This window comes from Dicentrarchus labrax, unplaced genomic scaffold, assembly GCF_905237075.1.
Source record: "Dicentrarchus labrax unplaced genomic scaffold, dlabrax2021, whole genome shotgun sequence".
NCBI lineage: Eukaryota > Metazoa > Chordata > Actinopteri > Moronidae > Dicentrarchus > Dicentrarchus labrax.
In genome coordinates this window covers 34,635,572-34,652,837 of record NW_026136719.1, presented here as the reverse complement: position 1 = coordinate 34,652,837, position 17,266 = coordinate 34,635,572, and the positions used below count along the sequence as shown (strand labels likewise).

The following is a 17,266-nucleotide window of genomic DNA, read 5'->3' as shown; positions in this document are numbered from 1 at the left end:
GTGTGTGTGTGTGTGTGTGTGTGTGTGTGTGTGTGTGTGTGTGAGAGAGAGAGTAAGCGAGAGAGAGAAAGAGAGCGAGAGAGAGAGAGAGTTTGGCAGATGGGGGGGAGGGCAACAGGAAGCAGAGAGGATGGTGCATGGGAAACAGTTAATAGAGTTATTTTTGCTGGGGATGCTGGTGTGAGGAGGGCTGCTTGACCTTGGTCCTGTTCACACTGATGCTAAATATGGCAACCAGGACTAATATTAGTGTTACCAGTCATCTGTCATTGGATGTTCATGGTTCAGCTGAAGATAAATGGAAGATAAAGACATAAATAAGACAAAATAAGAAATTAAATCAGTGGGAGTGATTTTTTATTTAAATTTAAAGTGATGTATTACACTGCACATACATCCTGTTCCTATAAGTGATCGAATAATATGATGGTCAGATTACAGGAACTGGGATTGATCCGAATATTGCAGAGGAACTATCCTGAGTGCATTTTTTCTTTCCTCTTTCAATATTTGTGCCTCATTCTACACAATGCACAAAAAGCCAAAGGGGAAACTGTACAGCTCATTTGTGTAACATACTGTAGTCTGGTGTCTGTGTCAAAAAAGGAAGGAAGACTGGAGCAGTGTGTTTGTGTGTGTTTTGCATGGCTGGAACAGAAAGCAGACACAGAAAGAGCTTTTCTTCCTCCTGTATAAAAATATATATATTTTTTAGCTTTTCTGTAAAGAAAAGAGAATAGTGAGACAAACATCTATCTTTAGACAGTGAGTCTTAAGGTTTTTGGGGCCAAGTACAAGAATCTTCCTTTTTTTCTTTGCCCCCGTCGCCAAGTGCTTGCTCATGGTGGTACTGTTGGGTCTCTGTAAATAATGTTATAAGGAGTTCGGTCTAGACCTGCTCTATTTGAAAAGTGTCCTGAGATAACTTCTGTTATGAATTGGCACTATACAAATAAAATTGAATTGAATTGAATAATGCCTTCTTCAAAAAATATAATGTAATATGGTCATAATGTCAGAGCAATAATATAGTAAATTTACACAAAATCATGAATGCTTGTTTGTATTTGTTTGTGCGACTGAACCTAATCATAAAAAATGGGGTTTAGTATCTTGCTCAAGGATACTTCGACATGTGGCACCAGGAGCCGGGGATCAAACCCACAACCTTCTGATTAAGGAATGACCCACTCTGCCTCTGGGCCACAGCCGCCACGAAGACTGAGAAATGATTTTTTGTGTTTCGACAGTTATGTGCTTTTATGTAAACGCAAATAATTGTTAATATATGGTATTTCTTAAAAGGAGCTTGGCATAATATTGTCCTGGGATAATGCAGGAAGGGTCATGGTTTAATTCAAATTGCTAAAGTAACTTAATAAGTAATAACCACAATGATGGGAATAATAAGTATGTAATAATAATTCAATTCAATTCAATTCAATTTTATTTGTATAGCGCCAATTCATAACAGAAGTTATCTCAGGACACTTTTCAAATAGAGCAGGTCTAGACCGAACTCTTTATAACATTATTTACAGAGACCCAACAGTTCCACCATGAGCAAGCACTTGGCGACAAGGGCAAGGAAAAACTGCCTGTTAAAAGGCAGAAACCTAGGACAGATCCTCCGGCTCTAGGTGGGTGGTCGTCTGTCTCGACCAGTTGGGGTGAGAGAGAGAGAGAGAGAGAGAGAGAGAGAGAGAGAGAGAGAGAGAGAGAGACAGACAGACAGACAGACAGGTGCACAGCAACAACAGTATTGGCAATGGCAGTCAAGCAGGACCATGGCAGGAGGCTCCACCAGGATCCATGAGAACCTACGAGACGAGAAAGCACAAGAACTCCGGGGAAGAAGTGGAGTTAGTAACATGCATTAAAGGGACATGAATGAGTGCAGAAAGAGAGAGGAAGAGAGTAGCTCAGTGCACCATGGGAAATCCCCCGATAGTCTAGGCCTATAGCAGCATAACTAAGGGATGGTTCAGGACTCACCTGATCCAGCCCTAACTATAAGCTTTATCAAAGAGGAATGTCTTAAGCCTACTCTTGAATGTGGTGAGGGTGTCTGCCTCCCGAACCACAACTGGAAGCTGGTTCCACAGGAGAGGAGCTTGGTAACTGAAGGCTCTGGCTCCTGTTCTACTTTTAGAGACTATAGGAACCACAAGTAGCCCAGCAATCAGAGAACGTAGTGTTCTAGTGGGGTAATAGGGTACTATGAGCTCTTTAAGATATGAAGGGGCCTGACCATGAAGAGCTTTATAGGTGAGGAGGAGGATTTTAAATTCTATTCTACATTTTACAGGGAGCCAGTGCAGAGAAGCTAGTACAGGAGAGATGTGATCTCTTTTTCTAGTTCCTGTCAGTACTCGTGCTGCAGCATTCTGAATTAATTGGAGCGTTTTAATGGACTTATTGGGGCAACCTGATAATAAAGAGTTGCAGTAATCCAGCCTTGAAGTAACAAATGCATGGATTAGTTTTTCTGCATCTGTCTGTGATAGGATGTGTCTAATTTTTCTAATATTACGTAAATGAAAGAAGGCAGTCCTGGAGGTCTGCTTTATGTGGGAGTTAAATGACAAATCCTGATCAAAGATAACTCCAAGATTCCTGACAGTGGTGCTAGAGGCCAAGGTAATGCCATCTAGAGTAACTATATCTTTAGACAGTGAGTCACTGACTCAAAAGTTTCAAGTCCAAGTGAAGTCAAAAAATACCTGGCCACCCTTGGTGTCAAATGCTGTCAAATTAAACACAGTAATTTAGATCAATTTTCAAAAGAATGTGTTAAAAAACGGAAATTAATTTAATGATATGTTATAGCAATACTTAGACTAAGTGACAGGATAAGAAAAATGTCTGAATGTCTTCCATCTTTAGATATTTCAATTCAAAGCTTTAGTAATGTGTCACAATAATGTTTTTGAGTTCAAAATTTGGGGGCTTTTCCAAGCAAAAAATGAAACATGTGATTGTTTGAGATTAAATCAGCAGATGTTTCTGCCACCCCTTAAAGAATTCAAAGACAGTGAGTTCAGCTAATCTATAATAAGAAAACAACACCCATAGGGATCAGTGTGCTCTAGAATTAGAATTCTCACCTCAACTGGTGGAGGCAGGCGACCACCCACCTAGAGCCGAAGGGTCTGTCCTAGGTTTCTGCCTCTTAAAAGGCAGTTTTTCCTTGCCCCCGTCGCCAATTGCTTGCTCATGGTGGTACTGTTGGGTCTCTGTAAATAACGTTATAAGGAGTTCGGTCTAGACCTGCTCTATTTGAAAAGTGTCCTGAGATAACTTCTGTTATGAATTGGCGCTATACAAATAAAATTGATTTTAATTGAATTGAATTATATTTTCTTTCCTTACATAGCCAAACTCTTTCACAACAGCTTTACACCTGTAGAGGTGGTATATGTGCCACAACGTTGCAACATCACTGGAAAAAACTGTTTCCTGCAGACAGGGGATATAGGCACGGGCACAGAGGACTACATACAGATCTCCCAGTAGCTGTTTGTTTCATGTCAGAGAATATTGCTTTCACAAGTTTTACTCTTTGGAGGCACAACAGGAAATGGTTGTTATAGATCATCAGAAGCAGGGTTAGGGGCCTTTCTCAGTGTGTCATCTGGTAGCTGCTGTGTTTACACTTTTTTAAAGACCTCACACACACACACACACACAAACAACACCCTTGGATGATTGGGTTTCACTTGTATTGATTAGGAGCAATCATTTTCAATCAGTGGTTAGTAGCAACTACCACTAATCATTATCTTGGTTATGTGCCATGTGCTGCTAAATGGGTTGAGAGAGAGCTGTGAGACTGAACCAATAATTCCCAGTTGTGGGCCCAAAAATGAAAACAATAGCCCCTGTAGCTGAAAGATGCTAAAAGACTCCGTAAGGTCAGGTCATGGATTGGTCACTATAACAAGGATACAAGGTATTATTATTTAATTTTACAACACAGGGTTGTATAATGATAGTTAAGTTTAGTTTTCTTCATGCGTCTTTCGAAAAACAAATATATATATATAGAAAAATTGTACACTGATTTAATAATTTGTTATGGTCACATTTTAGACTAAGTGAATGCTTAAGTTCAATGAAAAGAAATAAAATTGAAAAAATGAAGATCTGGAAATAAAACTGTATTATTTAGATATTTCTATTCAATGTACTACAGAAATGTCATCATCTTGACCTTTTAGGGTCTTTAAACTACAATCATTACATTTTCCATTTATAACTTCAAATGAAGGTATCATAACTTTACAGATATAGTTTTATCGGCACTAATATCTAACTATTTTAGTATTAATTAATTTAGTATTAATCCATTTAGGCTTATGAATTTCAGAACTGAATATTTAAGGAGGAGTCTCATTCTGAACAACTGTTTGCACTGAGATGCTAAAGCTTTTCATTAATACAGGCCATGGGAACGTGTGTATTTTGATGTAATCCTTGTGCAAATGTCTCCCTTGAAACTTACAAGAACCTCTGAGAAGGATCACAATAAATGTGCATTCCTTATGCAGAGCATTTCAAAACAGACCATGCATCCGCTTCACCACACTGATTTGAATTTATGTAGAGGGCCACAAATAATGTGCAGCACTTTTAAGCATGGCATCTCTTACCATCTGATTGGTAGTCTATGAATTAATTTTATTTTAATATAAACAGAAAAATCACAACTTCCTGCAGCCTCTCATGGTGCCTTCATATTGTTTGCTTTGTTTGACCAACTATCTAAATCCCCAAAAGATATTAGGTTCATTATCATAACAAATTCAATTCAGTAAATCCTCACAACTGAGAAGCTGGAATCGTGAAAAAATGATTACTCAGTCATCAAAATAGTCAAAATAGTGATCAAATAATCCAGTAATCAACCTGATTGTTTCATCTCAATTTTTTATTTTATTTTTTATTTAGCTTTATACGCCCCACCTGGGTCGCTGCGGTAAGGACTCAGCTTACATAGAGCATGTACTCTAGCAGGTGAGCTACCGTGAGTCCCTCTACTCAAATTCAACAGCTATATCAGGCTGCTGTGATTATAACAGTATAACTTTTGTATAGTATTTGTTACAAAGTTTTGCACTGAACGGCTTTATGTCGTTCAGGATGTATGGGGGGTGACAAATTAAAGGAAAACTCAACATAAACTTCCCTCTTCATTCTCCCACAGGTGTCACATCATGTTCATTCATTAAACCATTCAATGAGCCCTTGTGTCCTGAATAAAAGCATCTGCATTTGTCATGTTTCTCCACTCATCCATTCAAGTTTTTCCTCTAATTTGTCACCTGTCTGCACATTGTGCATCCACTCCTGTAGGCGTGGAAGAGGCACCAAAAAAAAGGAAAACAGTTTTTTAAGCATTTTTAGCTTTGGCTTTAGCTCCTGCAAATTTGAGTTGTCCCTTTGAAGAGTGCAGAGTAAAGAGAAGGTATACATATGCTGTGTTGGTCTGAGCTTCAAAGAACACTGCACTGATCTGCAGTATGGTGAAAAATCTCTCTTCACAGCAACCTTTGCTACATACAATTCTCACACAGCAGTGCAGAAATTATGTTATATAACTTAAGCAGACACTGCTAAGACCCCAGCCACCAGTGAGGCCACCTGACCCTAACTGGAGAAATTAGCATGGTTTGTGAGGTTGAGGTTTTTAAATGTATTTTGGTTTTGAGTGCACAAGTTGAGTGCCATCTGGTTCCATTATATTGAAGAGAGGGCAGACATCTCTACGGCTGATATCTCCTAAACTCAGCAACTTACATATTTGAGTGAAAATGGGTTCTATGGGTATTTACAAGTCTCCCCTTTGCAGACATGCACCCTTTATGCTAATTCCATGCAGATTTTGGGCAAAAACCTTGCAGTATTTTGCATGTGGTATAAATTTAGACAACTTAGAATCAGTACCGTAGAATCAACAGAGAATCACTTGCAGTACTTGCAATACTGTAGGTAAAGCAAGACCTTAAGGGTATAATTCAGGATCAGAGAATTGCACATACGTTAAGAGCCTAAATATGTATAAGTAAATGCATAAATATAAGTTCCTGGCAGTATCATGGTGCTATCCATTTGTCTTGTAAATCCCCCGCCCGAGTTGCTCTGACGCGAGAACGTGACGTAATTGCCTGGCTTGTACCACTTATAGCGTTCCATTTGTCTTTGGGCATTACGCGTCGGAAAGAACATGGACGCCACCAGTGCAGCAGCTGTCTTGTTATATTTTGTCTCGAGCCACCAGGGGCAGGGGCAGGCTAGTGTTATTGTCAGCTACATTAGCCTATTTAGCAAACCAGCTCGAAAACAAAACTTTACATTGTATTGCACACACAGCAATAAAACGACATTAAAACGACCAACGTAGAAGAAATACAAAGAAAATACATCTCAATATGGGCGCAGCCCGAGTGGGACCGAAATTACCGACTGAAATTACGACCAAAAGGATTGTGTCTCGGTGAAATGTTCGCGAGATAGCTGCGAGATTTACACTTTCCAACTCGGCCAGGGGGTTTACGAGACAAATGGATAGCACCATCAGTGTCCATGCGTGGAGCTGGGAATCTCTAAACTGCTGAGGTCACAAATGAATGCATTCCACTGAAAGCCACATTGAATAAAAGCACTAGTAATGTACATTTGAGATTTAAAAGATTCTGGCAGCATCACAGCACACACATTGTGTTGAGGTAAGAAGCACAATATTGCTGTGTTACTGGGCCAAAAATTCCTCTTGGCTTTTCTACCAAAGTCCAGAGCACAATCTGTTCTGTGGTGGGAATGTGTGAGCACACAGAGGTGACGGTGGTGGAGAGACACTGAGAAACTCACACCTTCAGTGAGTTGGCCTCTTCAAATATGTGTGTTGCATGATACTTACAACAAAACTGTCTTCAGGTGATTCATAAAGACTGTGGGTCTTATGCTTGATGATCTAGATGAGCTCAAAGATTTGTCTTAAAATTTGCAGTCAGAGACATAACATTATCTCATGCTGTGAACATCATAAAGAAGATTTTTCTGGCCAAACACAATCCTGGACCACACAGGCTGTTGAAGCTACTGAACACTGAAGCTTCCACATAGTTAGTTTGACTGCGCCTTGTTACACAGAACCATCTGGGATGTCATCATTGGAAACTGTTTGGAAATGAGCCGGCACTTTCAAAAAATAGGTGATTGGAGTTAGTTGGGAGAAGAGCAAAGGAAAGAGAAGGCTTCAGTGTCGTTTATTGCTCTTCTTTTAGTTAGGAAATACTCTCCAATTCTCATATAAATGATGCTAGCAGCCACCATTGTTGTTTCACAAACAGTGTCTTCTTCCTACGCCACACCTAGTGTCCATTTAGCTGCCACTACTTCCTCAAAGGACACTGACGGTCCAGTATTACTCTACCGGACAGAAACACAGAGCTTAAAGCCTTCTTACATTATGTCATGATTTTGTGACCTTGCAAATTCAGCTCCCTTGCAAGGTCACCTTTAAACCAGTCGTATCCAGAAAAACATATACCATACCATATACCTATACCAGATCTTAATGGTTCCCCTACTTAGCAAATTCCACTTCATTCCATGATTGTAATAGTACTGCCGACTGTTCTCTGGAAACTGTACTGTGATTTGTAGCGCTGTGCCCACTTCCTTCCAGCAGAACTGGTTTTAATACTACAACTCTTGACTCAGTTTGAGAAGTGACTCTTAGACGCATCAGCATTAGTTAACATGCTAACAGCTATGACTCACAGGGTGGAATATACTGTACATACCTGTAGTGACAACGGGACCAAAGGCTTTCCTTGAAAATATGCATGTGTGGGACGATGAATACACTCACAGGTATACCTCAGAGTCCTTATGTGGGTGAAGAGCTGTATAGAGCTGTGATCCCTTATAAGTGTGCTGATGGCTGGAACAGTAGCAACCCTATATGCAGAAGTAGATTTATGATTTATTTATTATGATTTTCCACTTTTCTCGCTTCCTTTTTGGCAACTTTGTTTCTGTTGCATTCTTGAACAAAATAAACTGCATTTAAGATGGTCTGATCCTGGTCTGAATGTTTGGGTGTGGTGTGTAAAACAACACCCAGGGCTATGAAAGTCTTGGTATTAGTGAGAAACACAACACTTCACTCAGGCACCAGCCCTGCCGTGGCCCTTACCTGCAGCACTGGGAAAGCTTAAATTTCAACCAACAGTCTCCCACCAGTGTCCACAGTAACACCCATTTGGGAAATGTTTTGCAAACAGCACTCCCTGGTTTTGATTTGCCACCTTGTGTGAAGAAGCAAGTAGAGCAAACAGGTTACAAAACACACTGACTGTGGTCCGACAACAGGCTTTTTCACTGTTTACTTTAACCACTTTGATAGAGTCTGTCAGGTTTGGGTGCTTTTCTTCACATAAAAAGAAACAGTGTCCATCCACTTTGACTGTGTTTGAGCACCAAGTATCATCGATGTAAACAGTCAACCTCCTCTCATCCAGCGCTCAGTCAGCTTGGAACATGGTCCACTCAATGAGTGCTTGATATGGGATGTTGATGGAGCAGGTCTCGTAGATTCAGGCACAACAGTCTCTGATTTCCTGTTGTTTGGCCAGCCTGAGTCTTATTTGGGCCACACCAGACATTAGTCAGGAGCAGCCTGTCCAGCTGGGCTGGCATCCTTACTGGACGACAGCTCCCACCGTGGTGGGCTGGTCCTGCTGATCTGGCTGGGTGGATCATCTCAAATTCTGCTGTTCTTTAGTCCAAATTCCATGCTTCCTTTTCCGACGAATGTAGACTATTTATTTCATAAGTAATGCAATGTGTTCTAGCAATAAAGCCAAAAACAGATTCCAACAAAAACAGAGAAGTCTAAAGGTGCTAGCCTACCGGCTGCAGCATCTGGTTAAAGAAGGCACAGTTGTAGTCCTCCACTAGTGTCATTTCAGTCTTTGTTTTTGTGGATTATCTGTCATTATTCCCATCCAATGTTTCCATACAGTATAAGAAAAGAGGAAGATGTCTAAAACCCACATTTTGCCCTCAGGTGACAGCATGCAGACAGAAACCCACTTTGAATATGTAAATATGAATGTTGTTGAAACAGAAAAACATACTAGGAGGTATTGTTGTTTGACAGAATGTACTGTATGCTAGATGCTTGCAGTCAACTAAATCAAGGTTTCCCCAACTTTTTCATGTCAAAGACCCCCAATTTGAGAGGATTTTATCTTAAGGAATACCCTGTAAGTATTTGTTTCAAGATTATAAACTCTCCATAGTCTATAAATGATTAAGCAAGGACCATTAGAAGTTACAATGAATAAAAACTGTCAACATGTTACCGATGATACTAATTAAGTTCTGTTCCATTCCATTCAGGTCAAACAGAGTCCCTTTTGTTCCAACTTCCCAAAAATCTGATAAAAGTTATATTAATTAATATTATATACCTCCCTTATAATGACACCATACTCACGACATCCATTGTTTTTGCATTAATGTGAATGGCTAGGATAATTAATAGCCTATTTAATAGTTATTAACAAAATTTTACACATATTTATTTACTTTTTTGCCAATAAAATTGATAGAAAACAAGGCAATAAAATAAATAAAAGTAAATAAAAGCTTGACCATTTTCTTTAAACCAGATTTTAGAGCGTGTTGCAGTCCCCTCAGGACCCCTACTTCCAGCACCCATAATCTGCAAGGTAATTCAGTGAACCTATTGTCACCACTTAATTAAATGCATGGTTGCAAGATAAAAGCTCTAATTTATTGATTTAGATAAACCTTTTAAGTTGCGATTGTATTTTGATACTGTAAATAATGTGCAAAAACTAGTTGGAACAAATATATTTTTATGAGTAGCCTAATCAATTTAAAAACTAGTTTATACTACAAAACATTAGGTAAGTGGTCATTAAAAGTATCTTTAATTGTTGAGGCGATGCTTATTTCCCTAACTCAAGTACATTTGTTGAACATGATTTCATTAAAAGATTGATACAAACTGTTACCTTAATTTGTTTTGTTGAGCCAAAATATTTGTTTTTAGAGTGCATGCCCAGACCAGTCTGAAAACCACTGAAATAAATTATTTCTCACATATGAACTTTATATGTTCTTCAAAATGCTTGCACTGCAGTGAATTCTGTGTCACTGTGTGTGACCACTCCTTTCTTCAATCCAGAGGTGGGGGCAGGTTCCGGAACTACTGCAAGTCCACACATGCCTGTATGGGAATGTCTGTCTCACCTGAGGAGACTCCCTGTCTGCTGTCGGCATGCTCCATTAATAGTGCAAAAATATAAGACATTACTGCAGATAACATATCCCCTATCAAAACCAAAGGCAGGTGCATTCTAGCTTTATTTTAGAATACATTTTGGACTCCTGGCCAATCAGCAGACTCTGTCACTTTGCATAACCACCAATGACTTCATGTCCCAGAGCTGCTGTGTGGGAGGGGAGACTTTACCTGAGGAGGCCAGAAGTACTTCCTCCTCCGCCCGTCTACGCACAGGTGAGTGGGAAGTGTTACCTGGCCAGTACCTACCTGCACCTTATTCAGTTTTACTCTCTACCCAGCCGGCTCTCTCTGTAACTCAGGAGAAAAAGGTAAATATTTTTTTTCAAACACATCTGTCCTTATTATTCCGAAACCTGCCTTTGTTTACACTTACACTTTCATTCATTTGTTCTCCGTGGAAATGTCTGGTGGGTACAGCTTCTTTTCTCCCTTAAGCTGCTCACATTTGGTTGTTTGTTCTACCTTCAAAAGAAAGCTTTGGCCAGGGGTTTTGGTTATAGTGCTGATATTAAGAGGAGATGTCCGGCAGAGTTTTTCCTTTACGCTCCTGTGCAGGCTGGTTGACGCCTTCGGTCCTGAGGCGTGTATTTGATTACGTGTGTTTAATTGCGCTAAGCCGTTTCCATTGACTGGATGCACTGTGAATAACGTGGGGAACACTGTAGATATTATGTGGCATAATCTGCGGGATTTAAATGACCATTATTCATCATGTGCTCTTCATATCTGCTCAAACAGCAAGGAGCGTGTCATTGCAGCTGACAGCAGAGTAACAAAGAGTTGTGGAGATAAAAGGAACCAGTTAGTGAAGGAAACATTTCCTTTTTGTGGTTGTTGTTTTGGGACATGTAGAAGAGATGTTTAAGGCATTCTGCTGCTCACTTCTCATTTCAAATATTTGAACTTAAATGAATTCCTATTGATCCTTTAGTGTTGCTATAATGTGTAAAGTCGTTATCGTGATGTTCCAGGGTGTTGGCTGTTTAATGTTCTGTCTTTACGGAGAACACTACCACACTCACTGCCGCGCTCAGATCACCTCGCGCCTACTGGAAGACCCCAGCGCGAGTGGGCGGCACCAGCTGGCGCAGTGATGTTCGAGCTGCTGGAGAACAATGCTGCATTCACAGCCCATAGGAAATAACAGTGCTTACAGGCCTCACAGCTATCTGCCTTTAGAAGGTTTAACATACACCCTGTGCTTAAGGGATGGTGTAGATTGAGCCAGGACAGTTGTTCATACACTGTAGGCAGTGGCTAACTCAGACTTGAGGGGCAGGGGTGTACACCAGCGTGTAGAAAGTTGTGATGCATTCATGTTAGGGTTAGGCAGCACCCTAGAGGGCACTTTGTCATGTTTTTTCTGCCATAGAGGCATCCAAGAGGGAACTTTTGCAGTGTTATATCAAACACGGTTAAGGTGACTGTAAGCAAAATGCCCTCCCTTAGTCTAACCCCACCTTACAGTCCCATTCAAGTCCCTCCGCTATTGTCTATGATACACCTGTGACAGGTCAAACAACACTGCAGAATCCTCAAAGACTCTTCAAACCATCTAGAGGAAAATAATAGTCATGTTTTTAAGATTGAAAAGATTCCTATCCAGTTGCCCAAATTATAATTGTATTTTCTAGCCACAAAATAACACAAGCAAAATATACACTTTTTAGGAAAGAAAGGCTCATATGACAGAATTTTTATTCATGTTGTACAAATTGAGCAAGGTAAAAATATGTCTGGTCACCTATCTTTTTTAGATAAGGAAAAGAGGCACAATTTGGCATTTGAGTTAAAAAATATATTGTTTATTTGGCAGGTGGATCCTTTTTTTCTTTAAGGTATAGTTAGGAGAGTCTTTTAGGACTTCAGAAGGGCCAAATGGTATTACATGAGAAGCACAGACTGGGAGTACTTATTCCATCCCAATGGTTCTCAAATGGGCAAGGCCTCCTTGTGGAGCTCAGAACAACTGCAGGGTGGGCGTGGATAACCAGGGGGAAAATAGGGAGTGAAACTGAAGTGAATTGGCTGCGTTAAAGGCTCGTGTATACTTGTCGCAAGTATAAATAGTTAAGGCGCTCCGTGACATCACATTGTCGCGCGACAGGTCGGCAACGGCGAGTAAACCGAGCGCTTAACAGTTACTGAAATTAGACAGACATTATAAGAAATAGAAATAATATTAAGAATGTTAAAATATGTGCATTGTGCATCCATAAAAAAGTGTACCAATGAAAAAGTAGAACAGTATACAGTGTAATTAAAGTATAAAGTATTAATGACTTCCCCACCATAACTTTTATAAGAAAATAAACTTGATTGTCAAAAGTAACCAAACCTAGGATTCACTCCAAATTCTTGGAGGAAGACGGAAGCCGAGGTTTCAAACTGAGATGAGTTGTGGCCAGGTGAGGCAGGGAACTCACATTTCCCTGTTTTTCCTGTGGGAATTGAATACAACATAATTCTAGACCGTTTGGCACGATTTTCGCTGAGCTTTGGTACGCGTTATCACTCTGCTGTGTGTGAGTGGATCATCGCATGTACACTGAGAGCGTCCTCACACACGGAGGAGACGTGTTTGAGCATAGAGTAGCCTCATTCTGGCACATAATATCATGCAGGCTGCATTTATTTAGACCTGAAACAGCTTCTGTAACCACCTGATTGAGATGAATACTCTGTGTACACACAGTCACGTCATTTTGACAAATAGTTTCTTTTGGATAAATTCGACAGGGAACAGTTTGACAGCAATATCAGCTCTCCAAAAAGAATTAATAAGATGAATCCGTCCAGCGTTTCCATGCAACAGCGCAGGAGGCTGTGAAGCCACGGAGCACTGTGAGCGACGGCACTGTAGATCTGGTTGGGGTCTCTGAAGGAATCCTGTGCGCCTTTTTAAAGCCAATGGAGCATCAAGATGATGGGCATGTTGGGAGCTTAAAGCAGCACGATAGTGCAGAGGAGCCCGGTAAGAACGCTTTATTCCCGCACAGATTTCTCTCCACATTTTGCAATAAACACTGTAATGACGGTTTGTGCGACAAAATAAAATGTTGCATGTGTTTGCACTTAATTTTCTATTTGTCAGAGACGTCCTTAAATCCCCCCTGGTTGATTTAGGAGGATTGTAGCTGCTGATATAACGCACATAGGCGCACTGACACCAGATGTATGGAGGGAGTCCTCACAGCAGTGCTTCCTGGACTTATTTCAATAAGCTTTTATATTAAGATGCTGTGGACTTTGACTGCTATTTTAACATATATCCTGGTAGTTTTTACTGGTTGTTTAAACCTAGCAAAAACCTCAGAGATGCAGGTGCAGGTTTTGTCATTGCCTAGGCCCGAATAAACAATATTTGTTTCATTTTACACTGGGTTCAACCTGGCCTCATGGGGAAATTGTATAATGCGTATATCTGTGTGTGTAAATGGACCTTGTATAGTGCCTTTCTAGTCTTCCGACCACTCAAAGCGCTTTTACACTACGTGTCACAGTCACCCTTTCACACACATTCACTCAGTGATGGCAAAGTCCATTGAACAGAAACTAACGCATTCATGCACATTCACACACTGATGCACAGCATCAGGAGCAATTCGGGGTTCAGTATTTTGCTCAAGGATACTTCGACATGTGACATATGGCAGATCGAACCAACAACCTTCCGATTAGGGGACGACCCGCTCTGCCTCTGCACTACAGTGTGACATGTAAACCCAACCCTGACCACAGCCAACAAACTTACCCAAGTCCAATTAACATTAAATTAAGAAGTAAAAAGTGGACTGCTATTGAAAGCTCTTTCAGAGTGATGGCTCTAAGAATTAAGAAAGTGGGCATTTCATTATATTTAAAGCAGTATCAAATTGTTTTTGTTTGATTGTTTGTTTGTTTGTTTTTGACCATTTGGAGGCAGAACCTGATATAAAGACATCATAAACACTTTATCACCTAGTAAGTTGTAACGTCCTCTAACCTTGTCTGTATGGGCAGGTAGACGATCGGTGTTGGCTGCTGCTGCTGCTGGAAACAAGGTGTGAGCAGTGAACCAAAACAGTAAAGCTGCAGGTCCTAAAACCAAAACTATTTGCTAAAATACACTAAAAAGTTGCCTAGAGCTGAAGGGAACCTTCAAGTCAGGTATCTTCTCTGGGATCATCACTACAAGTGACACCTTTATCCTCAGACATAGTAAGTAAGACATAGTTTGCCTAAAATCATATCCAATACATTTTAGCCTGGGGTAAAGCATATTTATATTTTTAGTTTTTGTTATGTGAAATAGAAAATTAAAAATCAAACCATTAAAAAAAATTACATCATCCCTTTTTGCCCATGATAAAGAAACATGCCTTGTATTTCAGTTTTAAGCCACTGAGCCACAAAATAGCCACTGTTTTTTTTTAATACCCATCTGAAAAGATAACTGAATGACCAAAAGGTCCACTGACCTTTGAGCTCATTGGTTTGACTCATCTGCTCTCTACATGTATTGCTCAGACTATTTGTGGCTGTCCTCCTGAAGAAGACAGGAGAATTGAACTATGTGGCACTCTACTCTTTACTATGAAACTACTTTTAGTCACATATGGTACTCTATGAATATTTGTGGTTGATATGTAACCATGTAAGTACAGTAGATTGCTGTGTAAACACACTGTCAGCTCACATCACCCTCAGTGTCAACACTGTCAGCGGATGCCATTAGATCCTGTTGGATTTTTATTTATTTATGATGTGTTCAGCGTAAACCATCTCTCTGTGACAGGGCATGGTCAGTTGAGTATTTCAGCAGGTATTGACATTGAAAACATCATTGCGTGGTCCTAGTTCTCAAGGCAACAATCTAAGAGATGTTATCTCTTAACTGGATGTCTCTGTTTAATCTCTGCTCCAGTTAGCTTGCACAATAGAAACTTCTGATTATTCCATCATCCTTGGAAAAATTTTACAATTCCTAATCTTTTAACTATGCTAACACACTGATTTCTGCATATTCAAGTGGACATAGAAAATAAAATGACATCCTTGTATATACATTTACTTGGATTCAAATTTCAGACAGGTGGATAAAGTCACAATGATAAATGTTGATTTACAGTAAAAACATCTCGTGTTGTGAAAGCAAATGCAAGACTCCTGCTGGGTGCCGCCTGTCTAGGCTCTCTGCCAAGAAATTTGGCAGATGATATCAAGTCTTGGGCAAGGTTGTGTTGTTATAGAATACCTGTAACTACATATAATAAACCACAAAGAGCTCTTTCATAGTTTTGTACATTACTTAAAACATTTTCTGTAGCTTTAATAGAATGAAATATACATGACATATACACAATATGGTAAAAACATCATATTGCGATTATTCAGATAGATATTGCGATAACATTCCCAATTAGTAGGAAATATGGAGGACTAAAAGTGCCAAAATTAAATAATAAAATACACCATTAAATAATTACTTAAATGTGTCATTTATTCATTAAAATACCAATTAATTTTATGTAAAAAACATATATAATTATTTCACTATTTAATTAATTATTTCATGGTCCTGTGTTGCAGTGCTTAACGAATTAATTTTATCTGTCAAACTCGCCCATCAAAGTCAGTGGGTGGGGCTAACGCTAATCTAGTCTGATCCATTGCTTTGGTCTGAGGTAGAGTGCCTGGATAGAGACGATGGAGGATCTTCATGAACTTTCTAGGGAGTTGGTGAGAGACATTTTAGACTTAGCAGAGGATGTGGAAGCAGGACCTGCTGACCCAGAGCATGTAGCGAGTACAGCAGAGGAACCTATTGAAGTTCTTGGAGTTATTTCCGCACTTTCCGACCAAGATATTGACCACAGAGTGACTGCAGATTTAGAAGAAGTAGTCCACTGCTTCTCTGGTATCAGGGCCAACACACACAGGGACCCGGGCGTTTGGCGTTTGACATACTGATTGCAGTTCTGGAGCATCAAGTTTCTTGTAGATTACCCGCTGGTCAAATTGCAGCGATGTTCACTAGCTCTGCATCAATCCATTATCTGGAATTGATTTGCCTTGACTTGATGCGCAGGGTAACCAATCAGGCGTTAGGATCCGCCTGCCAACAGGTTTTGAGATTTGCAATTGGCACGTAGCCATTATTTTGAATAACTGTGCAATCCTATGTACAAATCCAAACCTGCAATGCCAGACATGTTATATCAGGTATTTGAACTGTTTGCTGCACACTTCACCTGAGGCACCCTATAGTCCCAGCCGCTATTACCTCAGTGTGATGCCATGATTGCTATAAAGAAATAAGGCTTTGTGCTTCTTAAAAACAGACACATTTTCCCATAAAACCTCATGGCTTTCTGCCATTTTTCTGTGGTGCAACAAGTTCACAAAAATGTTGTTTGTGACAAGTTTGTCTTCCAAAACAACCCACATGATGGTTACTATCTGTGTTTTTCTGATCTCCATGTTTGGGAGGCTATAACAACTTTGGTTAGTTTAAAGGTCCAGTGTGTACTATTTAGAAATATTTAGTCACAAATGGAATATAATATTCATAGCTATGTTTTCATTAGTGTATAATCAGCTGAAAATAAGAATCGTTGGAATATGTTACCTTAAAATGAGCTGTTTTCATCTACAGACACCTTCTACAGAGTCCGCCATGTTGAACTGCCATGTTTCTACAGTAGCCCAGAACAGACAAACTATACACTGGCTCTAGATAGGGCCTCTTGCGTTTTCCACTCATTGCCACTATAGTTTTTCCTACACTCTTGGAATGGGCGGATGAAGCGGTTGTAATTACACCGCTAGATGACACTAAATCCTGCACACTGGACCTGTAAAGGTGCACTTTGTATGCCACACCACCATATCCACCCTAACTTTCTGTCTTAGAGGTTCTGCAGCAATGTAACAGCGTCA

General features: G+C 40.0%; 1 protein-coding gene and 1 long non-coding RNA gene across 5 annotated transcripts in view; one reads left to right on the top strand and one right to left on the bottom strand.

Moving 5' to 3' along the window:
- Positions 1 to 1,429: 1,429 nt before the first annotated feature.
- Positions 1,430 to 17,266, bottom strand: part of LOC127352030 (uncharacterized) — a 51,228-nt gene continuing 35,391 nt past the window's right edge. The window contains exon 2 of the long non-coding RNA XR_007881023.1: positions 1,430 to 1,820. This is a non-coding gene — a long non-coding RNA (uncharacterized LOC127352030). The remainder of the gene's footprint in view (positions 1,821 to 17,266) is intronic.
- ano1a (anoctamin 1, calcium activated chloride channel a) overlaps positions 10,413 to 17,266 on the top strand; it is a 66,629-nt gene continuing 59,775 nt past the window's right edge. For 2 of the 4 annotated variants that reach the window (XM_051379990.1, XM_051379989.1), the window contains exon 1: positions 10,413 to 10,558. In XM_051379990.1, the coding sequence (XP_051235950.1) occupies positions 10,477 to 10,558 (82 nt within the window). In that variant the 5' untranslated portion in view covers positions 10,413 to 10,476. Of the gene's footprint in view, positions 10,654 to 12,841; positions 13,320 to 17,266 lie in introns of those variants that run through there. The other 2 variants (XM_051379992.1, XM_051379991.1) reach the window with 2 other exon arrangements.